This window comes from Nicotiana sylvestris, chromosome 5, assembly GCF_000393655.2.
Source record: "Nicotiana sylvestris chromosome 5, ASM39365v2, whole genome shotgun sequence".
NCBI classification, from domain to species: Eukaryota; Viridiplantae; Streptophyta; class Magnoliopsida; order Solanales; family Solanaceae; genus Nicotiana; species Nicotiana sylvestris.
Genome location: NC_091061.1, coordinates 81,096,746 through 81,120,767, shown reverse-complemented (window position 1 = coordinate 81,120,767; position 24,022 = coordinate 81,096,746). Strand labels below are relative to the sequence as shown.

Sequence of the window (24,022 nt, the reverse complement as noted above, 5' to 3'; positions counted from 1 at the left end):
CCTCGGGGTCTCGAGGCATGCTTCCGAAATGACTTGATAGCAAGAAATCAAGTCTTCTAATTTTGCCACGTATAGATAGTCTCCGTGTTTCCCATAATGAAGTGATGGGAAATGATTCTGACACTTGACTTCTCGAGCTTCTTTTGGCGATTCCATATCGATGATGTGACTCCTAGAGTGAGCTTTGTGGTAATCGGACATCCACGGGCTCGTGCTTTTCGACCTGTGACGAGCGCAGGTCGCGAGCTGTATTTCGTACCAGATGGGGAGTGAAATACCAAGGTATGTGCGTATGTTGCCTTTGCCTTGGCCTTCGTATATACAAGGTAATATTTTCCCCTTTTGTACTAGATTTTCCGTTTGCAGATATCGGGTGGTTCCTTAGGATAAGGCAGTGCTCTTCCGAATAAGGGAAGGAGTCGTCGACCTCTGAGCCGAGGGACGATGGCGATAAGGGGGATCGGCACCCACGGTGTGATGGAGCTTTTAGTGGCGTTGGGCAGGCCCGTATCTTTGAGGAGAGGGCATTGTCCGAGCCTGATGTTCTTGGAGTGTCAGATTCCCGGGAGGCAGTTCCTCTGAGTGAATATGCCCTGCCTGAGGTTGGTTCTCCTAGGTCCGGAGAGGAAGGATCAACAGGAGTGTGTTCTGACTTAGGAAGAAATTTGTCGGCTTCTCTTCGAGGTAAGTTTAGGTGCGTTTTTTCCTGTATGTCGTACCCTTCTCCCTTTATTGAGTTTTCCTTATGCAGACCTATGATAGGCTTAGGTTTGAGCTACTCTGTCAAGGGGCCAGGCTCCAGAAAATCCTGAACGGGGGCAAGTCCCTTAGGCTCCTTAGTGAGGAGAAGGAGGCTGAGTTGGCGCGTTGGCGATATGAGGCGTATTGGAGCTCAAACTATGAAAGTTATTTGATGGAGCAGGTAACTTCCTATAGTACGCGCTTCGCTCCTCTCTATCTTTAAGGCCAACCCCTTTTATTATATCAGCTGCAGAAAAAGTCGGAGGCCTTGTAGTACCTCAAAGGCTATGTCAACCACGTCAGAGTTGCTTGCGGGGAGCTAAGGGCTCAAGTGCAGGCTCGAGCTTTGGAGGAGATAAGTGCCACGGCCAAGGTCCCTACATTCGAGGTACAACTCCGCTTGACTCGTGATAACGCCAAAGTTTAAGCAGGCATTATTAGGAAACTCGAATCTGATCTCTTGAAGGTCAGAACTGAGATAATTGATGCCCGAGCTGAAGCGGTGCTAAGCCAGACCAAGACTGATCGGGAGATAGCAATTCATATGAAGGATGTTGCTGATGCCCAAGCTGAGCTGAAGCGAGCCCTCGACCGGGAGAAGAGGATTGAGGAATATGTTTGTTGCAAATCCCGAAGAAAGGTACTCGAGGAGGTCGGTGCAAGGGGCTTCGTTCTCTCGAAGGAGTTGGCTCGATCACGGGCGGACGAGCGTGATGCTCGGTCACTTATTGCTGACGTCCCGAAGGGCGAATTTGACAAGTTGTAGCTCTTTAGTGCGGAGTGCAGATTTTGCTGTTTTGTCGCTCTAATTTTTATATATGTAGAGCATGCCTGTAGATAAAGGATGCGCCCTCTTCGCGCGTGTAATATATGGGAAGATACTTGAAGTTTTATTTCTTCTGTATCTCTTTTCTTTTATTGATTTCGACCGAGCAGGCTGGTGTTTAGCGAGATCCCCGTAGGTTCGGAACTGATCGAACCCACCCAGGGGCTATTAAATTCGATCCTTGGCATGAGTAGGTGCAAGGGCCTCCGCGCTTGGCCCGGCTATTTAGGCTTAGTCTCCGAGTTGGGTTTCTACTCGAGCCTTATTGCCCTTGAATCTTCTATGCCCGTGCGGGCAGGTAGTAATTGTTTTTATTTCTTACCCTTGGGCATTTGCCATTTCAACTATTTTGGGTCCAGTCTCCGAGTCGCAATTCAATTTACCCTCAAGCTCTTTCCTGCCTGCGTGGGCAGATGATGATGGCTTTTTGTGCTTTGGGTCGAAGTGACCTTACGGGCACGTGGCCCGGAGACTCGCTCGACTGGCGATGGTGGCATTTACGTCGTGTCCTTAGGCATATTGCAGTTTAGCTATTTCGGGCCCAGTCTCCGAGTCGCGTTGCAACTTGAGCTTTAATTGACCCTCAAGTACCTTTGGTTTTTAGACTGGCGATAGTGCCTCTTATGCTGCTTCGGTCGTTGAGACCTTTCAATATGTGGCCCGGAGGTTGCATAGTTAACTATTTTGGATCCGGTCTCCGAATCGGGTTACGATTCGAGCTTATTTTAATCCTCAAGTTGTCAATTTTTTAGCTGGCGACAATGGCTCTTACGCTATTTGGTCGTAAAGACCTTTTAATATGTGGCCCAAAGGCTTACTTAGCTAGCGACAATGGCTCTTATTTTGTTTTTACCCGTGGGCTTTTTTGTAGTCTTTGTTTTACGCTCGTTAAGGTCTTTTGAAATATTTTTGCCTGACCCGTCGTCGTTTCTGGAGGAACCTCGATTTCAAGTCGTTGTCGGTGACGTTTTGAGTACCTTGGAAGGTTCATAGCTCATAGGTCAAGTAGATCGATGCTTTTTCGATTTTTTTAATTACCTGTTGAGGCAAAATCGTAGGTACTCGACCTATAGCCTAAACTTCGGGATTTTCATGCCTGTTGAGGTCTTACAGTTTGTCATGCCTGTTGAGGTCTTACAGTTTGTCATACCTGTTGAGGTCTTACAATTTGTGTAATGTAGAATAGATCTGGTTCCGCCGAGGCTGCCCGCTAGGGGTCTTACAGTTTTGGGTTTTCCAGTGTATGGCGATTAATGGCAGTCTTCGAGTCATTGAGTCTGTTTAAGCTTGAAGACCGCTTCTCTTGAGCTCAGAGTTGCCTTGTGGGGGCATCATGAGCCTGGAGTTCCGACCCTGGGGTCGTGCAGGTGTTGAATTGCTTATGCTAAGTCTCCGAGTATCTCGGGGCACATTCAGCGGAGAGGCCCTTGCCTCGAGTATGTTGAAATTCCCTTTTCTAAAGTATGAAATGCTGAAATATATTCTTTTATTGCCTGGCGTAAACATATGTTGTTTCATTTTTGTGAGCTCGGCTCGCGCGAGCGCGGCTCCTTGGGTTATTTAGTCCGGTGCATTGCCTCCTATCGGAGCCCCGTTCATCATTTTTTTGAGGCTGGGCTGACTAAGAAGGAAGTCCCGTAGGCTTTTTGGATTCTTCTTTAAGGAGTGTGCGGACGTCGCCTCATTAGAAAACCCTGTCGACAAGAAACCCGTTTCGGGATAAAAAGCCTGATTGGAGGAAAAGGAGTGTGACGTTCGCTTAAGGGTTCCTGTGGGGTTTCATGACTGGGCGCCCTAACAGTAATACGCTTGAGCATCGACATATTCTAGTTTCTCGGGAGTTGTTCGCCCTCCATGGTGTTAAGCTTATAGGAGCCTTTTCCAACTATCCCGAGGATACGATACGGCCCTTCCCAATTCTGGCCTAGCTTCCCTTCATTGGGGTTTCGGGTGTTAAGAGTAACCTTTCTTAGGACCAAGTCTCTGATTCTGAAATATCGGAGATTCGCTCTCCTGTTGTAATATCTTTCGATTTTCTGCTTCTGGGCAGCCATCCGAACCAGCAAGGATTCACGTCTTCCATCGCGCAGCTCGAGGGCCGTTGCCATGGCTTTGTTGTTTGATTCCTCATTAGTGTGCCAGAATCTGGTGCTTGGTTTCCCGACCTCCACTGGTATTAGTGCTTCGGCACCATATACTAGGGAGAAAGGTGTCTCCCCTATGCTTGATTTTGGAGTCGTCCGATATGCCCACAGCACTTCGAGTAGCATTTCTCGCCATTTTCCCTTGGCGGTATCCAATTTCTTTTTCAGGTTTTGAATAATGGTTTTATTCGTGGATTCAGCCTGGCCATTCACACACGGGTGGTATGGCGTCGAAAGGATTCTCTTGATTTTGTTGTCCTCAAGGAACTGTGTTACTTTGCTATCGATGAACTGCCTCCCGTTGTCGCATGTTATTTCGGATGGGATCCCGAACCGGCATATGATGTGTTCCCATATAAAATTGATGACTTTCTTCTCTCTTATTTTATCGAAGGCCTACGCTTCCACCCATTTTGAGAAGTAATCAGTCATAAACAGAATGAATCTAGCTTTACTTGGTGCCGTTGGCAAAGGGCCGACGATGTCCATTCCCCATTTCATGAACGACCATGGTGATAAAACGGAGTGTAGCTGTTCGCCGGGTTGGTCGATCATGGGAGCGAATCTCTGACATTTGTCGCATTTTCGGACGAATTCCTTGGCGTCCTTTTTCATGCTATCCCAATAGTAGCCTGCTCTAATTACCTTTCGGACTAGAGAGTCTTCCCCGGAGTGATTTCCGTAGGTTCCCTCGTGGATATCGCGGAGCACATAACCTGTGTCGCCCGGTCCTAGGCACTTTGCCAGGGGGACATCGAAAGTTCTCCTATACAGGGCCCCATTTTTGTTGATCGAGAACCGAGCCTCTTTGGTTCGCAAGGCCCTCGATTCTTTTGGATCGGGAGGTAGCTTCTTGTCCTTTAGATAAACGATGTATTTGTTTCTCCAATCCTATGTCAGGCTGGTGGAGTTAATTTTCGCGTGACCTTCCTCGACCACGGACTTGAATAATTGGACGATAGCTCTGGGGAGCAGGTCTTCCTCTTCAGCAGATGATCCTAGGTTCGCGAGGGCATCGACTTTGCTGTTCTGCTCTCGGGGTACATGGACTAAGGTCCATTCTTTGAAGCGGCGCAACGTGATTTGGATTTTATCCACATACCTTTGCATCTTGTCCTCCTGGGCTTCGTAGCTCCCATTCAGTTGACTCACCACGAGGAGCGAATCGCATTTTGCCTCGATAATCTCGGCTCCCAAGCCTTTAGCCAACTCCAAACCTACAATCATAGCCTCACACTCGGCTTCGTTGTTAGTTATCTTTATGGTTTTTATGGACTACCTGATTATGCCGCCGACGGGCGGCTTTAGGACTATACCGAGTCCGGATCCTCTAATATTTGTGGCACCGTCCGTGAATAGGGTCCATACCGTAGAGGTCGTGCCTGATTTCAATAAAAGTTCCTTCTCTACCTCGGGGGCGAGGTATAGTGAGAAGTCGGCCACGAAGTCCGCCAGGATTTGGGACTTGTTGGTCATCCGAGGTCGATACTCGATATCATATCCTCCGAGTTCAATGGCCCATTTGGCCAGTCGACCCGACAACTCAGGTTTGTGCAGTACGCTCCGGAGAGGGTAGGTTGGTAGGACACAAATGCGGTGGCACTGAAAGTAAGGCTTCAACTTGCGCGAGGCGCTTATCAGTGCGAGAGCCAATTTTTCTAGATGGGGGTACCGGGTTTCGGCGTCCCCCAAGGTTCGGCTTACATAATACACAGGAAATTGCGTACCTTGCTCTTCTCTAACTAGTACGCCGCTTATCGCTATTTCAGACACGGCCAGGTATAGGTATAGCGTTTCATCCTCCTTGGGTGTGTGCAGCAAAGGCGGGCTAGACAGGTAATGTTTCAGTTCTTCCTGGGCATGTTGGCATTCCGGAGTCCATTTGAAGTTGTTCTTTCTTTTGAGTAGAGCAAAGAAATGGTGGCTTTTGTGTGACGATCTTGATATGAATCTGCCTAGGGCCGCGATCCGCCCCGTCAGCCGTTGGACAGCTTTTACGTTGTTCACCACTATGATTTCTTTGATGGCCCTTATTTTGTCGGGTTTGATTTCCATCCCCCTGTATGAGACCATGAAGCCCAGGAATTTGCCCGAGCCTACTCCGAAGGCACACTTTTCGGATTGAGCTTCATATTGTAGCTTCTGAGGATGTTGAAAGTTTCCTGCAAATGGGTCAGATGGTCCTATGTGTGTAGGGATTTGACTAGCATATCATCAATATATACCTCCATTGATTTACCTACTTGATGCTCGAACATCTTATTAACTAGGCACTGGTGTGTTGCTCCCGCGTTTTTTAGCCCGAAGGGCATTACGTTACAGCAATATGTACCATATTTCATAATGAATGAGGTATTTTCCCTATCCTCGGGGTTCATCTGGATTTGATTGTACCCCGAGTAGGCATCGAGGAAGGTGAGGGTCTCGTGACCGGCTGTAGCATCGATCAAACGATTGATATTAGGTTGCGGGAAGGAATCTTTGGGGCATGCTTTGCTCAAATCTTTATAATCTACGCACATCCTTAGCTTGTTCCCCTTTTTGGCACTACCACTACATTAGCTAGCCCTTCGGGATACTTTACCTCCCTAATGGATCCGATTATAAGAAGTTTTGCTACCTCTTCTTTAATGAAGGCATGTTTTACCTCGGACTGCGGTCTCCTCTTTTGCTTTACGGGTTTGAATTTGGGATCGACGCTCAGCCGGTGGGAGGTTATTTCCGGTGGGATACCTGTCATATCTAGGTGGGACCAGGAAAAACAGTCGATATTGTTACTAAGAAATTGAATAAGCCATATCCTGAGTTCGGGGGTCAACCCCGTTCCCAGCTATACGTTGCGATCCGGGAGGTTCTCGATCAGAACGGTCTGCTCCAGCTCTTTGACTGTGACTTGGTTGCATCCGATTCCTCGGGGGAGACGAACGTTCGGGGGGTGAAGAAATCTTCATCGTTGTCCCTGAGGGTTTGCACGCTCCTCTCCTCATCTGAGGCCGGGTAGATGGGGGTTGGCGTCTCATGGTGGACTGCAAATATTTCCCTTGCTTCCTGTTGTTCTCCATGTATGGTCGTGATGCCATCCCTTGTGGGAAATCTTATCAACTGGTACAAGGTCGAGGGCACTGCCATTTTGTTGTGTATCCAAGGCCTGCCAAGCAAGGCGTTATATCTCATGTCGCCATTGATGACCTGAAACTCGGTGTTTTGGGTTGTGCCAGATGTGTTGATCGGGAGGGTGATCTCTCCTTTTGTTTCTTTTCCGATCATGTTGAACCCATTGAGGACCCGAGTGGCAGGCACGATTCGTTCAAGCAATCCAAGCTGTTCTATCACCCTTGACCTAATAATATTGGCCGAGCTACCTGGATCTACGAGTACACGTTTTATCTAAATAGAATTTATAAGAAAGAAGATTACCAGGGCATCATTGTGGGGTTGAGACAGGGCCTCGGTATCTTCTTCGCTGAATGTGAGGGCATCTTCGGGGATATATTCCCGAGTCCATTTTTCCCTGGTGATGGATATTTTTGTTCTTCCTATCATGGGTTCCTGCGGGGCATCGGCACTCCCATGATCATGTGGATGACGTATTGCGGCTCATTTGCCTCGTTCTTCTTGACCCAGTCTCGGAACTGATTTTTGGCCCGATCGCTAAGGAATTCTCGAAGGTGCCCTTTGTTGAGTAGCCAAGCCATTTCTTCTCATAGTTGATGGCAATACTCGGTCCTATGATCGTGCATGTTGTGGAACTCGCACACTAAGTTATAATTTCTCTGTGAAGGGTCCGACTGTATCGGTTTGGGCCACTTGGTGTCTTTGATTTTGCCGATAGCGAACACGATGTTTGATATGTCGACAATGAATTTGTATTGGGGCGCGTTTGTCGGCACTATGTTTCGATCGAACCTGGTCATGTGGATGAGCCCCCGAGGATCCTGTCCTCGATCTATCCTCCGATCGTTGCGGGGTGGGTTGCACCTCGGGGCATTCCTTCTGTCTTCAAGGTACAATTGGTACCTTTCTTTACTTGGCTTCAACTCTTTTGCCAGGAGTCTGTTTGGGTACACATAGCCCGAAGGAGCTCCCAGCTGATCATCCTCGGCCATGATCTTTGACTGGTATCGGTTGTGGGCGTCCAACCAGGTCACGGCCGGATATTCGATCAGGTTCTGCTTCAACTGCTTCGAAGCCACCAAGCTTCGTTCGTTCAGGCCTTGGGTGAAGGCCTGCATTACCCAGTCGTCGGAGACTGGTAGCAGCTCTATCCGTTCCATCTAGAAGCGGGATACGAATTCCCGTAGCATATCGTTCTCTCTCTGTTTAATTTTGAACACGTCGGATTTCCTTGTTGCTACCTTGATAGCTCCGACATGTGCTTTTACGAAAGAGCCTACTAGCATGGCGAACGAATCTATGGAATTGGGAGCCAAGTTGTGATACCACATCATGGCCCCCTTTGAAAGTGTTTCTCCGAATATTTTCAACAATACGAACTCAATCTCGTCATTCTTTATGTCGTTGCATTTTACTGCGCAGGTGTAGGCAGTGATGTGTTCATTAGGGTCGGAGGTGCCGTTGTACTTAGGGAGTTCCGGCATTCTAAACTTTTTTGGGATGGGCTTCGAGGCCGCTTCCTCGGGGAACGGCCTCTAAATGAACTTCTTTGAATCCAACCCCTTGAGGATCGGGGGCGCACCTGGGATCTGATCGACCCTAGAGTTGTAGGTCTCGACCTTTTTATCGTTGACTGCAATCATTCTTTCACCTGATTCGATCCTCCTGGTGAAATCCTCGAGCATCTTTACTATGGCGAGGTCAGCCACTGGCCCGTTGTTGCTTGACCTTTCGAGTACTCGCCCAGCGGGGGGAGCTGTCTCCGGTGCCGTTATGTTGGGGGTTCTCGGGTGGCTTTGCAACTGAGCAATGGCCAATTGATGTGCCTACAACATTTCAAAAATAACATGAAGACTAACTTCTTGTTCTTCCCGGCTGGGGTTTTTTGAGCTTCCTGCTGATCGCCGTGTCGTATGCTCCTGTTGGTGTGAGAAGTTTCGTCGACTTGTTGTGCGTCCTGCAAATCTGCGTCTGCTAGGGTCGGTCTGGGCAGGATATCAGGATTCTGTGGAGCTGCTCCAGCAGCCGGGACAACCACGCCATTTTCCCCGTGGTTTTCGAGGTTGTCGTTTTCAACTTCGTTTACCGAGCCAGACATTTTATAATGAAATCAAAGGATGTTAGACCAAAATAAGTGTGAAAGATAATGTGTATTTGTATAATGAAACCAGCAAGAAAATAATCACTATTATTTTTAGCCCCTCGGTGGGCGCCAAACTGTTTACCGTTAAAATGGTAACAACAATTGAATTTGTAAATGGGATTCTAAAAATACGTGATCTATTTTCGAGCTAGTTGTTAGGTAAGTTGATGCTAATAATTTTAAGTTTAGCGATGAAATGCAGGCTAAAACGAGGTAGTAGTCAAACCGAGGGGCATGTTGCCCGAATGCAGGGCTGATCGATGGGGACCTCGGGGTCCAGGTTCGGGTCGAGCTCGAGCTATTGGAGTCAGCCGGGAATGGGATAACAATTGAGGATACGATTAAGCAAGGCTCGTTACGACCGATATTGAGCAATATAGCAAAGAACAAGTAAGAGGATGATAGATATTAAAGCGGCCTCGGGCCAGTGAGAACGAGCAAGCTAGAAAGAAAAGAGAGACAGAGATATTATTGTACTTAAGGAGAAAATGGAGCAACCTCCGTCCTTTACAAGGTAGGTGAGTCCCTTTTATATAGGAGGGGGGACTCGGCTACAAGTATGTGGAGATTAATTACAAAATATGGAGATGGGATGGCTTGCCGTGATGCCTCAACATAGGCTGTGGATAGGCCGGCCCTATCAGGCTTTGTCGTGTACCTTGGGAGGTCCCCCCTTTGTCCTGGCTTCGATCTCCGTGTTTTCTGAGTCGGGCTTCGACCCCCGAGGTTGGGAACTCGGTCGTGGCCTCCCGTCCTCGGGGTCCCTAGGCATGCTTCCGAAATGACTTGACAGCGAGAAATCAAATCTTCTGATTTTGCCGCGTACATAGGCATAGAGATGTCTTTTTCCTTATGTTAACTGATAAATGAAAACTCTTATCTGAGGTTGGAAAATTGGAATAACACAGTTCTGTTAATAAACTCATGTTTAGTTGATTTTCAGTGGTAAGACTTGGACTTTGACTGTTATACTTGAAAAGTATATCTATTTTTTTGTAACTGTGAATGAGTTGAGCATATATCTCTTGACTTATTTACCATTATTGTCCACATTATATTACTACGAATTGTTATTGGCTATTGGTGTTAAACATTAACCATCTTCCAAACTCGTCAATGCTTTCAACTTAAGGTTAGGTTTATTACCTATTGAGTATATTGGGTCGGTTGTACTCATACTACACCTCTTCACCTTGCGTGCAGATCTTGGGAGCTGATGTTGCTGTGTATGGCGGGAGCTGAGATTGAAGATGTACCTGCGTTCCGGATATAGCTGTCACTTGTCCTTGGTAACTCTAGATTTGCAAATCTGCTTATGTATATTTCGAGCATATGATGTATTTATTTCATACCAGCTTTGTAAATTCTAAGTCTTATAAGCTCGTGATTTGTACTACTAATTCTTGAGATTTTACTTAAAAATCCAGTTATTTCTCTCAATTACTCTTATTATTCTCATTTGGGTTATTTTGAATGTTACTTAGCTTACCTAGTGGGTTGGGTTAGGTGTCATCACGATTAGACGGATTTTACGCCGTGACAAAAACTCATTTTTCCATGTTTTCACATAATGCGCGGAAATAGCCTCGGGTCACCCAGGACCCCAGCCAAACATGCGTACAAGTGCAAAATCATTATACCAACCTACCAAAATCATCAAAATACTTATCCGAGGTCGTTTACAAAAAAAGTTCACCGTGGTCAACTATAATTATTTTTAAAGTCAAAAATCACATTTTTTTTAAAATTTTACATATAATCTTTTTTGGAATCCGACACAGACCACGATACAAGTCATAAATTATCAAATAAAATTATGAGAAGTCTCGAAATATTGAAAAAAAAGCTAGTACTCAAAACGACCTATTGGATCGTTAGATAAAAGGACACACTTTAGCAATAAGCACTATTAGTCACACATACGTACTCACCGAAGTATTTTTCCTTTGTGTCTGCACAACAGTATAAATTTTTGTTTCATGTCTATCAACAAAAAAATTCACTGGAGAAGCCCCGCTAATATGGGAATCATGTAATCCTACCGTAGGGTGAGAACTTGAGAAGAATTATCACTTCAGACCCCGTACAAACACATGTCATGCCCACTCATGGATCTATTTATTTGGTGTAAATTAGGAGTGACAAACGGGCGGATCGGATCGGATATAGTTCGGGTTGAAAATATGTAATGAAAAAATGGATAAATTATCCGATCCAACCGATATTTAATACGAATAAAAAACGGGTTAATCGGCGGATAATATGAGTAACCATATTATCTATGACTTCTTGAATAGGATCACTTCTTGGAGAATTCCTAAGCTTCCAAACTTGATTAACCCCCAATTTGAAGTTTACAAATGTTAAAGCTAAACTCAATGTTTATCCATTTTCTAAATGAATAATGTGGTTTTTATTCATATTTGACCCATTTTTAAAAAGTTCATTATCCAACTCATATTTTAGTGAATAATATGGATGGTTAACTGTTTTTTTTTAACCATTTTACCACCACTAATATAAACATTGTCGTGTGGACAAGTTTTTATTGGCAACACCATATACATTTTCTTCAATAATTTGAGGATTCTCTTTAACCAATATATTTTTCTTATACTTGTGGCTGATTCACTTCCTTCTATAGCTGTGGTCTCCTGATATATAACTTACTTCCACCTGAGAGATAATTGAAACAACTTTCAACGGTGAAAAATCAGACTTATTTACCATTCAGCATTTTTCAAAATTTCCCACTCTCTTTTACATTATTGGATTTTTTACAAGAGTCGTCGTAATGACCCTCGTGATAATAATTGAATAATATTGTGAAATAGTTTCATATTCCACGTTTTGCCAATAACACTTGGACGGAGAGCCAGTCATAAATCAAATGATCAGCCACAGCCTAAATATAGATGATGCAACACTCATATCCGAAAATATATATATTACTATCTTGTCCCTGTTTATGCGATGGGTGTTTGAGTACTGTGACAAAATAAAGAATAGATTATTGGACTGGGTACAGACTACCTTAAGAATAACAAATCGGTCAAAAAAAAAAAAAAAAAAAACGAAAGCCATCAAATTATCCCTTTTAAGGGTGTGTTTGGTATAACGGAAAAGTTTTCCTTTAAAATATTTTCAAGAAAATATTTGAAAAAACAAGTAATAACTTTATTTTCCGGTATTTGGTACGCAAATTAAGGAAAATAACTTCTCAAGAGTATTCATAAATAATTTAGATACAATAAATATGAAACCATAAACTTTCGAACCAACAAACTTCTGAACTCAGAATTTTCATAAATTTCCGAACCGTTAAACTTTCAAAACCGCAAACTTTCGAACCCGTAAACTTCTAAACACATAAACCTCTGAACTCATAATTTTAGAACTAATAAAATTTCGAACCTGTAAACCGAAAGATGAAAAAACTAAAACTGAAAATATATAAAAAAAAATTTTCTTCGGGAGGGGGGTAGGGGGTGTGCAAAAAAAATAAAAAATAAAAATTTGAAATTACGAAACAAAAAGTAAAAAAAAAATTGTGCGGGGGGGCGCATTGGAGTGGGGGTGCAGCCATGCAGAAAAACGAAAAAACAATAATTTGAAATTACAAAAAAAAAAGTAAAAAAATATATTTTTTTTAGAGGGGGAGGGGAGGGAAGGAGGAGATGGGATAGCAGGGTAGGTGGTGACGAAAAAATTATAAAATTAAAAAAAAACCTTTTTCGAGAGAAGAGGTGGGGTGGTGTGGGTGGGGCGGGGAGTGTTGAGAAGGAGTTTAGGAAAATGTTTTCCCTTTTCTTGATAAGGAAAATATTTTTCTCAATCGGAGAAAAATGAGGTCATCACGAAAATGTTTTCCAAAATATTTAAGCCAACCAAACATGGAAAAATTGAAAGAAAAAAAATTCCGAAAAATATTTTCCTTCGTACCAAACATACACTAAGAGTTTGTAATTTTAAACAAAGAGAATTCAAGTCATATTCAACACTGTTTATGCACCAAATGAAAGAAGAGTAGCCGGGCACCATGAAGAGCCCAAAGAATTCTAGATCCATAAGAGGGTTATATCCTCATCAGCCTAATATCCTCAACCAAACTGTCCAAATCTTTGTACGAAGAGCCACCTTCATTAACACTTTCTATTGCCAACTTTCTCATCTCCCTTCCCCTTTCCAAAAATTCAATTTTCCTCACTTCCATAATTTCTCTAACCATCTTCTCAACTATGGCTCTATCACATACATCTTTCATGTCTAACCCAAGCTTCCACACCTCCCCAACATATCTACTGTTCACTTGTTGATCAACAAAGTAAGGCCAACAAATCATAGGCACTCCCTCTACTATACTTTCCAAAGTTGAGTTCCATCCACAATGGGTTAAAAACCCACCAATTGATGGGTGAGCCAAAACTTCTTCTTGTGGAGCCCAACTAACAATACAACCCCTTTCCTTTGTATATTTAGACAATTCCATGGGAATATCGTTGTTCTCTTCAAGCCCAATCACTGAACCAGGCCTTTGAACCCACAAGAACCGAGTCTTACTGTTCACCAAACCATACCAAATTTCCAACAATTGGGCCTTGCTCATGGTTGCAACACTTCCAATGCTGACAAATAGAACTGATTTGTTCGGCTGCTCGTCGAGCCAATCCATACAACTCATATCCTCTTTCCAGATACTGTTGGATGTTGATGTCTTTGGCACACTACATTTCGAAGATAGACTTTTCTTCAGGTGAATGTGGAGAGGCCCAATGGAGTAGATGTTTGGACACAGAGTTCGGAATTGTGGGAGAATGGGCCCTTCAAGGCCCTCAAATGTGTTGAATATTAGACCTTGGGCTTGGACAATATGTTTCCCCTCCTTGACAATACGTTGGATAGTGGGGTTATTAAGGTCAGGTGCACGGCAGAAACTGGGCAGGTCTCGGCGCCTGATCACACCTTCCATTCCAGGCACATTATTTACTAAAGCATCCAAGTCATTTCCTGTATCAAGCAAAAATATATTCAAACTAAATTATCATTATCATTTTTAAATATTGTATACGGTCAAAATCGAGGAGTATGATTTTGGAGTCTTAAACCAGGGTATGGGCTCAAGTCTGGGAGACTCGAGGCGTGGGGCAGGCTAAGGGACACCTACCTCGAGGAAGCTGATCAAAGGCCTGACACGGCCTGCGTCGAAGACAGCATAATCTCGAAGTTAATTAAGAAAGAGCGGGAATTTCTCAAGGATACGTGGATTTGGACATTAATTATAGGATAAAGGATGTACAAAAGAGTACAGGTCCTTACTAGACCGTCATACACCTGTACCAATAGGATTCTTTACCTCTATGAGCAAGGTACTATATTGGGGTTTTCTCCTCCTATATAAAGGGGACCACAATCATTTTGTAAAGATCAGATTATTCACAACAATAGAACATTCTTATTATTTTCTTGTTTAACGTGCTCAGCAACTACTCTTCAGCTTTATTGCATTTACTTTATTGTTCATACCTTTTTGGTCTTAGCTGACCTCGAGGTCCCTAGATAGACGAACTCGAGGCCCCTACTGTTTAAGCATCATTGATTTGGTTCATTATTTCTTCTCACTTAAGCTCAATATTACCTATTTAATACTAGTATTAGAATATATCACGTATCTTTAAAACCACAAATTATCTTTAATTGTTACACACATTTTTCGAGGTAAAGAGTTTGGCGTCCACCGTAGGGCTAAAGATAATAGTGATTATTTTAGTGCTATTTTTCTGATAACATACGTTATTCTTCACACTTTTTCTTGTCAAAGATTTTTTGATTTCAGGCCAAAATATGTCTAGCACACAAAATGCACCTGCTCATGACACTTAAGAACTTGGAGAAAACAGCGGGCATAGGGCTCGGTGTACCACCTGTAAACCCTGAGGGAGTGCCAAACGTGGAGCCAATTGATATCATCTCCCACAACGCTCTAAACACGGAAGCAAGCACAGACCCCGTAAGGAATGGACGCAGGGAATCCCAGGCTGGAGGCCATGAAGCACGAGGATAGGAAGAAGGAGGAGTCGGCCTCCAGGTGATATTCGAGATACTGCAAGCTCAGCAAGTCGCCATCGCTCAGCTTCAGAGTCAGAATAGGACTCCTAACACCGCCGAACCAGTAAACACACAGCACGAACATGTGCTTGAAAGGCCCGATGAAAGCGGCTCGGGGACTGACCCCACAATCATGAAAATGCTCGAGGAATTGACTACATGAATTGAGTCAGGAGAAAAGAGGATAGAAGACAACGATAAAAAGGTAGAAAATTACGACTCCCGGGTGGACCAAATACCGGGAGCACCTCCAATTTTGAAGGGACTAGATGCCAAAAAATTCATACAAAAACTTTTCCCCTCGAGTGCGGTTCCGAAGCCCATTTCCAAGAAGTTTCGCATGCCTGATATACCGAAGTACAACGGGACAACGGACCCTAACAAACATATTACTTCATACACTTGTGGGATCAAAGGAAATGACTTGAATGATGCCGAAATCGAGTCAGTATTATTGAAGAAGTTTGGAGAAACACTATCAAAAGGAGCTATGATCTGGTATCACAACTTAGCTCCTAAATCTATTGATTCGTTTGCTATGTTGGCGGACGCCTTTGTAAAAGCACACGCCGGGGCTATAAATGTGGCCACAAGAAAATCGGATGTATTCAAGATAAGGCAGAGGGACGACGAAATGCTAAGGGAGTTCGTGTCACGGTTTTAGATGGAAAGGATGGAATTACCCCTGGTCTCCGATGACTGGGCGGTTCAGGCCTTCATGCAAGGTTTGAATGGAAGGAGCTCGATAGTATCTCGACAGCTAAAGCAAAACTTGATCGAGTATCTAGCTATGACATGGTCGGATGTGCATAATCGATATCAGTAGACAATTAGGGTCGAGGATGACCAGTTGGGAGCTCTCTCGGGCTTAGTTCACCCGAACAGATTCGCAGTCAAACCCAGAGGGACACAGACCGGGGATCAAGATTCAGCAAAGAAAGATATCAAACCGTACGTCGAAGACAGAAGGAACATTTCAAGGCACGGTGCACCTCGGAATGATCGAAGAATAGATCAAGGCCAAAGCTCCCGAGGATTCGTGGGCAAAATCAGGTTAGACAGGCGCTCGGGGCCAGTGAAGGCCCCCAAGTTATCAGAATACAACTTCAGTGTCGACGCCTCAAATATCGTCTCAGCCATTGGCAAAATTAAAGATACTAGATGGCCTAAGCCCATATAGACAGATCCTTCTTAGAGAAACCCCGACTTAATGTGTAAGTACCATGGCACTCACAAGCATAAGACCGAGGATTGCAAACAACTCGGAGAGGAGGTAGCTCAACTATTCAACGAAGGGCACCTTCGTGAATTTCTCAGTGACCGAGCCAAAAACCATTTACGGGAAAGAGATCCAAATAGGAAGAATGAACCTGAAAAACCCCAACATGTCATTCACATGATCATCGGAGGAGCCGACGTCCCACGGGGACCTACATTCAAACGCACTAAAGTGTCCATCACAAATGAAAAACGGACTCGGAGCTATGTTCCCGAGGACACCCGATCATTTTGCGACAAGGAAGCAGAAGACGTATCCCAGCCTCACAACGACGCCCTGGTAATTTCTATCCTTTAGAATAAAATTCAAGTTAAATGTGCTTTAATGGATCCAGGTAGCTCGGCGAACATAATCAGATCGAGGGTCGTGAAACAACTCGATTTGCAAGATCAGATTGTACCTGCATCCCGGGTGCTGAATGGCTTCAACATGGCAAGTGAAACAACGAAGGGAGAAATTATCTTGCCTATAAACATAGTCGGGACCATACAAGACACCAGATTCCATGTCATCGAAGATGACATGACGTATAACGCACTCCTCGGGAGGCCGTGGATACACAATATGAGGGCAGTGCCTTCGACTCTCCATCCAATGATGAAGTTCCCGACAGGGGAAGGAGTAAAAATAGTCCACGGAGAACAGCATGCTACAAAAGAAATGTTTGCAGTCGAGTAAGTGGTGCCGATACCGGAACCCTTGACCTCGGAGACATCGACCTCCAAAGTTAAGTAGGTGGTAAACTTGTAGTCACAGCTCCGAGCCTCAACGGAAGCAGAATAACAGGTAATCGGAGGCAAAGACATGAATTCTCCAGATCCTCGAACCATCGCTGTTCCTGGAAAGACCGATGCTACCAAGCCAACCGCTGAAAGAAAAGGTACACCTGAGAGCAGGAAGTAGTCCCCGCTCTCAGGAAAAAACTCATTTAGTTTTTTTGTTAATGATATAGATCACATTGTTTCGATATGACAATGATTCCGCTCGATGGATAAACAGGTAAAATAATTAAAACTTATATTGATGATATGACTGGTTAAGTTCCTGTGCGCAGAGGACCACTTTAATTCATTTGTAGGAAATGGTCAATGTTTCGGGACAATACGACACGAAGCTCACTCCAAAAAGATGTTCCCTCGGAGTTGGGGCAACTGAGCTTCTCGGCCGTCGCAGCGTCAAATCAGGGCACTGAGGTCATCCCCAACCAGGCCAAGATCCTCAGAGATATCATGGTCACGAACAACAAGACCTCGGAGTCATTGGTAAAAGAACTTACAGGTTCGACACAATGGAGGCTCTCAAAGGCTCGTGCTCTCGAGAACGCCCCTTCCTACTCAAAGGCCATAGATTATAGAGCATACGTTGCACTCCTTTTCCCTTAGCTCGGATTTTATCCCAAATGGGTTTTACCAGCAAGTCTTTTAACGAGGCAACACTTATATGCTACCCGAGGAACGACCAACAAGTTTTCAAGGATTCTTTTCAATCAACCTTGAATACTGGGGGCATCACCCTCGGAGATTACATTTTTGGAAAAATATTTCACGGCTAAATGGGCCTCGATAGAAAAACTTTGTAATGGGCCAAATAGTCAAACGAGTCGTATCCCAATAGAATAGTTGAGCCCCGACAGCTAAACATGTACGCATGTATCGACTATTTGAAGAAACATTCAGGTTATATCAAAAATACTTTGTGTCTCATACAAGCTCTACACTTACAATCCTACAGAAAATGGCTTAAAAGCCAAAACATAGAAGCACCCCCGAAAACTGGGGGATTGCCATCGAAATTCAAATTAATAAGACCTCAAAGAAGCAACCGAAATTAGAATTAACAAGACCTCAAATAGGCACCCTTCGAAACAAAGGCCAAGGCCAATATTCTCGGGGTTTTAACTTCTCGAACAAGTTCGAGAAGTTATCGGGGAACAAGTCTAAGTGACATACCCAAAGGCTACGACCATACAAAAGACTATAGTCATATATAGGCTACGGCCAAATAATGTGGCTCGGAGATGTCCGACTTTCGCTATAAATTAAAAGGCCTTCAAACACTTTGTAAAAATTGGTTAAATCAGGCTACCCTCGGTAAGGACAAAATACAAAGGGCTTCGATAAATTCAGCCCTCGAAAATTCCAAGGGTTTCGATAACATCGGCCCTTGGAAACACCTCAAGAGGGGTTCGATTATGTTTACACAAACAAATATTATGTTATATAATATTTTGTGAAAATCATTAATTTCCATGATCCTGTAATTATGTCAAATATGTGTTAAATTGTCTATATCTCACAATCTATATAACCGTGAAATTCCTTATGTTTATTCTTTTACATAGATAATAAAATTAAAAAGACAAAGTGGTACTGGAGCAGAATTTAGCTTTTGCACAATCGGAGACCTCGGACATGAAAAGAGTCTTCGATAAATCTCTATAACACTAATTAACTTTGGATAATTCAAATATATAGTGGAAAAAGCAGTAAGCAATTAAAATTCAAGGTCTTTGACAAAGAACAAGTCAAAACGTTTTTGAAATTGTATTTTCCTATATATTACTTCCTTGTTTGATCAATTTACATGAACTTGTTTGATTGAACACGAAATTTAAAAAAAATTAAAACTTTTGAAATTTATTGTGCTAAATAAGTTAAAAAAGGACAAAAGTATTTGTGTGGTTATAAAAATTTCTCGTTAAAGGTTGAATAGGAAGTTTAAGCTAAATTCTTTTCAAATTTAAAAAAGATCATTCTTTTTGGAACGGACCAAAAAGGAAATAGATTTGCGTAAACTGGAACTGAGAGTATATATATATATATATATATATATATATATATATATATATATATATGTATTACTGCATCAATCTGTAAATGAAACCAGGGGCGGATCTAGTGTTTTGGATACGGGTTCAATTGAACCCATAACTTTCGACAGAACCCGGGAATATATTGGGCAAAATTACTGAAATATGGTCATATATTATTGTTTGAACCCATACACTAAATTAGGCTATGGGTTCAGTGGTAAAAGTGCTGGCAGAGTGCTGCTTATTCCAGCGAGGACTGGAGTTCGAATCTCTATGTCTACAATTTTTATTGCATTTTTATTTAAGTTACTGTTTGACTTCTTTGTTACATTTGGATTTCTTTTGCCCCTTTCCATTTGAAGAGGCCCGTTTCTTATCCTTAAAAGATGAGGACCCATCTAATTAATACTCCATTATTCTTTATTGTATACTTTTTGTGGGGCTTTTTAATAATTATAAAAAGTTGAGGCTTCTTTCTTATTTTCTTGGTCTTCACAAAGCTTTAAGAGATCAAAAAGTTCCACTTTTTAGAAGGTTCTTCTTTCCCAAATTTTTAAAGTTAGGGTTTCAAAAGCATCAAAGCAAAGGCTCTTCTTCTTGGACATAAACTGCAATCAATTCTCTTTATTTTGTTGGTATGACTCTATGGCTCTTTCTGAATAATAATGCAATATTTATTAATTATAAGTTAAAGGATCCGCCTCTGTTCTTGGTTCTTGAACACCCATTCTTGATTCTTGAATATTTAAAAAGTAACCCTTTTGAGTTTTGTCATTAAGTTTCATGTCTAGCAATTATTTATGTTTGTTTGGATAACTAGTTAGCTCCTTCCATTCAATCTAACAAGATTAAAGTACCTCTGCTGGAGTGTAATTTGTTTTTTGTATTTTTGTAGTTGTAGGATCTTTTTAGTGAGGGTGGATATGATTACGAAATTTTTCAAGGCTATTCCAGCTCCTCAAACTTCTAGTTCTGGTTCTAGTCCTCCTACACCGAGTTCTTCTCCAAGTCCAACTATTCATGACAATATCAATCCTTCGGCAAGATTAAACAAAGAGAAAATGTTGAATTTGAATCTTGAACCCGATCCTGCAGAAAGAAAGCAAATTTCAGAGTATCCTCCGAATTTACGTGATCAAGTGAGGAGACATTATATTCAACAAGGGCCTTGTCAACCTTGTAATTGTAGATTTCCAAAAAGAGATTTTGGTGGATTTATGCGTCAATTTAATCTTGAATGGTTTAACACTTCATACTCTGGATGGTTAGGATATAATGTTAAAGTTGATGCAGCATTTTGCTTATGTTGTTACTTGTTTAAAAATGAGCATGGAGGACATGGAAAAGTTGGGGATTCTTTCACAAAGAGTGGTTTTGGAGCTTGGAATAAAGCTATATAAAGATTTAACGCACATATTGGAGAGGTAAATAGTCTTCACAATTGGTGTTTTAAGATGATGAGAGACTTAATTAATCAAGAACAATCAATTCTAACCTCTTTTGATAAGCAGTCTGAAAAAATTAAAAGTGATTATCGAGTTCGGTTGAATGCTTCGATTGATGTGGCAAGATTTCTTTTAAAACAAGGAATGTCTTTCCGGGGCCACGATGAAGGTGAAACTTCTACTAAAAGAGGAAACTTTGTAGAACTCTTACAATGGTATGCAGATAGGGATGATGAAGTGAAAAAGGTTGTGCTACAAAGTGCTCCACAAAATAACATGATGATTGCTCCAAATATCCAAAAAGAGATCGTGAATGCTTGTACGAAAGAAATAATGAAAGCAATAGTTGAAGATTTGAATGGAGATTATTTTGGAATTTTGATTGATGAATCTAAGGACGTCTCTCATAAGGAACAAATGGCTCTTGTTCTGCGGTATGTCAACAAAGAGGGCAAACTTATTGAGCGATTCTTTAGTATTGTTCATGTTAAAAAAACAACTTCATCGTCATTACAAAAAGCAATCTATGATTTGCTTTTAGAGCACTCATTTAGTCCATCTCAAATACGGGGACAAGGTTATGATGGAGCTAGTAACATGCAAGGAGAAATCAATGGTCTTAAAACTTTAATTCTGAAAGATAATCCTTCGGCATATTGTATACATTGCTTTGCCCATCAATTGCAATTGACTCTTGTAGCCGTTGCTAAAAAACATTGTGATGTAGATCAATTTTTTGATATTGTTGTTAATGTCTTGAATATTGTTGGAAGTTCTTTTAAGCGTAGGGATATGCTTCGAGAGGATCAGGCAAAAAAATTAGAGGAGCTACAAGTGCTTGGTGAAGTTCATACAGGAAGTGGACTAAATCAAGAACTTGGACTCCAAAGGCCAGGTGATACTCGATGGGGTTCTCATTTTAAGATAGTGCGTAACTTTATTACATTATTCTCGTATATTATTAATGTACTTGAGTTTCTTGCAAGTGAGGATGCAAATTATCTAGAGAGATCAGTGGCAAAAAGTTTAGCGAATGACATAAGATCTTTTGAGATTGTGCATATGATGCACTTGATGTTAAAATTATTGGCAATTACAAATGATTTGAATATGGCTTTGCAAAGAAAAGACCAGGATATTGTAAATGCTATGAAGCTTGTTGGTTTCGCCAAGAGGCAATTGAAAGGAATGAGAGAATCTAAATGGGAATCTTTGATAAATGATGCCTCTTCATTTTGTGCCAAGCATGATATTGTGATCCCTGAAATGGATAAGAACTATCATCCTGGAAAGTCAAAGCGTAGGAGTTCAAGTGTTACATATTCTCATCATTTGCGTGTCGAAGTTTTTAATACTGTTATTGATTTGCAACTTTCAGAGCTAAACAGTCGTTTTGATGCGGTGAATAGTAATCTACTTCTTGGTATGGCTAGTTTGAGTCCGGATAATTCTTTTGCAAATTATGATAAAGAAAGAATTATGAAACTTGCTACACTTTATCCTCACGAGTTTAGTGGTTCAAAGCTTGAAGATCTCAGTTACGAGCTTGACAACTATATTCTCTTTGTGAAAGAAGACAACGATTTCTCTAACTTGAAAGGACTTGGAGATCTTTCAGAAACACTAGTTGAAACAGATTTGTACAAGACTTGGAGACTTATTTTTTTGCTTGTGAAGTTAAATCTGATATTGCCTGTCGCTACTGCAACGGTAGAAAGAGCTTTTTCTTCAATGAAGTACATCAAAAATGACTTGCGTAGCAGAATTGGTGATGAATTTTTGAATGACTGTTTAGTTTGTTATATAGAAGATGGAGTATTTGAAACTATACTTAATGATGCGATTATTGATCGTTTTCAAAGCATGACAACCCGTAGGGTACAATTGTAATGGTGATATTTATTGAATATATAATATGTTAGATGGTTCGATACTTGCTATATATATATATATATTGTTCGTATTTCGTTTGGTTGTTATTGTATAGTAATTTGAGGTATGTGCTAGAGTTCTAAATCTTGAACTCATAAAGTTAAATTCCTGGATCCGCCTTTGAATGAAACCCAATAAAGCTTAATAACTGACCTTTGAAAGGAATTTCCCCAGCTTCAATGAGTTTTGGAACGCATAAGCAAGTCCAAAGAGCACAAGGACTAATAGTATCAAAATAAAGAAGTGGGATCCCAACCTCTTTGGCAATATCAACAGCAAAGGTAACAATTCCATCAACCAAAAGACAAGTAACTGGCTTCTCAGAATTTGGACTTAGTAAACCAGAAGTTACCATCTCTCTCAACAGTGGGCTGCTCACATCTTCTACACCTTTCACCAGATTTCTTACTTGATCTCCAGTTCTTGGATTATCTTCTGCTAGTCCATCCGGAATTGTCATAAATTTGAAGTTCGGGTATTTCTTGAAGCGGATTTGAACATCCGTGCAATTCAGCAGGCGTTGCTGAATATGCTCAGAGTTGAGAAAAGTGACATGAATTTCTTGGTGATGAAGGCAGAAGAGCTCAGCTAGTTTTAGCATGCAATTCACAGGACCTTGAATAGGTAAGGGGAAAATGAGCACGTGAGGAAGTGCCATTCTTTCTTGGCCACTACAAAATCCTGATTGATTATTAGTAGTAGAAAGGAAGGAACTTTCTTGTCCAGTCGGTTTGGTGGTTTCGATGAAGTTTGGTTGGAGAAGTTGTCAAAAATAATCTCAACATAAAATAATACCGTAGTAGGTGTACAAATTTTTGTTGGAGGAATAAAAAATAATATTCGCACAAGCGATGCATTGTTTAATTGGTCGTATAAAAAATTAATTTTGGCGTAACATGCAACATTTGGTAAGCGGTATCAAATAGTGCTCGCACTATGTTATGCGAAAATTTAATCTATATTTTATGTGGGAATATAAAATAAGAATATGCATATAAACAATATGAAAATAAATACATATAAAGTGAAAAGATATTTATTAAATTTTTAGCAGTTCATAGAAGCATCCTCTAGAGTGGATGTCAATATGAATAAGAGAAACTACTAATGTTCTCCATTTTATTCGTTCACTGCGTGATAATTCGTAATTATTATTACTAAAAACTTAATTACTCGCGCCCGATATTTACATTAAATCAAATGAATACAATATAAGTATTTATTATTGTATAGCGTAAAATATGTTCGTATTAAATACTCGCGTAATAAAGCGACACATGGAGCCGAAAGCAGATGGAGAACGAGACAAATAGCAATAAAATTCGAGGACAACAATCTCGTTTGTTTCCGAAGGGAATATTGCTCATAAAGACAAAACAAATGCATGCCACCCGGTAATATTTAATGATGAATATTCTATGGCATTAAGTACATAGTCTGTTGAAGAGAATATGACATTCATAGCCTGACGTTTTACATTC

At 41.8% G+C, this 24,022-nt stretch overlaps 2 protein-coding genes across 2 annotated transcripts; both read right to left on the bottom strand.

Annotated features, from left to right (window-relative positions):
* Positions 1-3,393: 3,393 nt before the first annotated feature.
* On the bottom strand, positions 3,394-4,882 carry LOC138868893 (uncharacterized). The gene is made up of 2 exons (XM_070146470.1): positions 4,814-4,882; positions 3,394-3,912 (listed from the first exon to the last, which is right to left on the bottom strand). Exons 1-2 carry the CDS (start codon positions 4,880-4,882, stop codon positions 3,394-3,396), a joined length of 588 nt encoding a protein of 195 aa, XP_070002571.1.
* Positions 4,883-12,870: 7,988 nt separating this feature from the next.
* LOC104242112 (7-deoxyloganetic acid glucosyltransferase-like) lies at positions 12,871-23,292 on the bottom strand. Its single transcript, XM_009797114.2, has 2 exons — positions 22,695-23,292; positions 12,871-13,975 (listed from the first exon to the last, which is right to left on the bottom strand). Exons 1-2 carry the CDS (start codon positions 23,197-23,199, stop codon positions 13,044-13,046), a joined length of 1,437 nt encoding a protein of 478 aa, XP_009795416.1. The 5' UTR covers positions 23,200-23,292; the 3' UTR covers positions 12,871-13,043.
* Between the last annotated feature and the right edge of the window lie 730 nt (positions 23,293-24,022).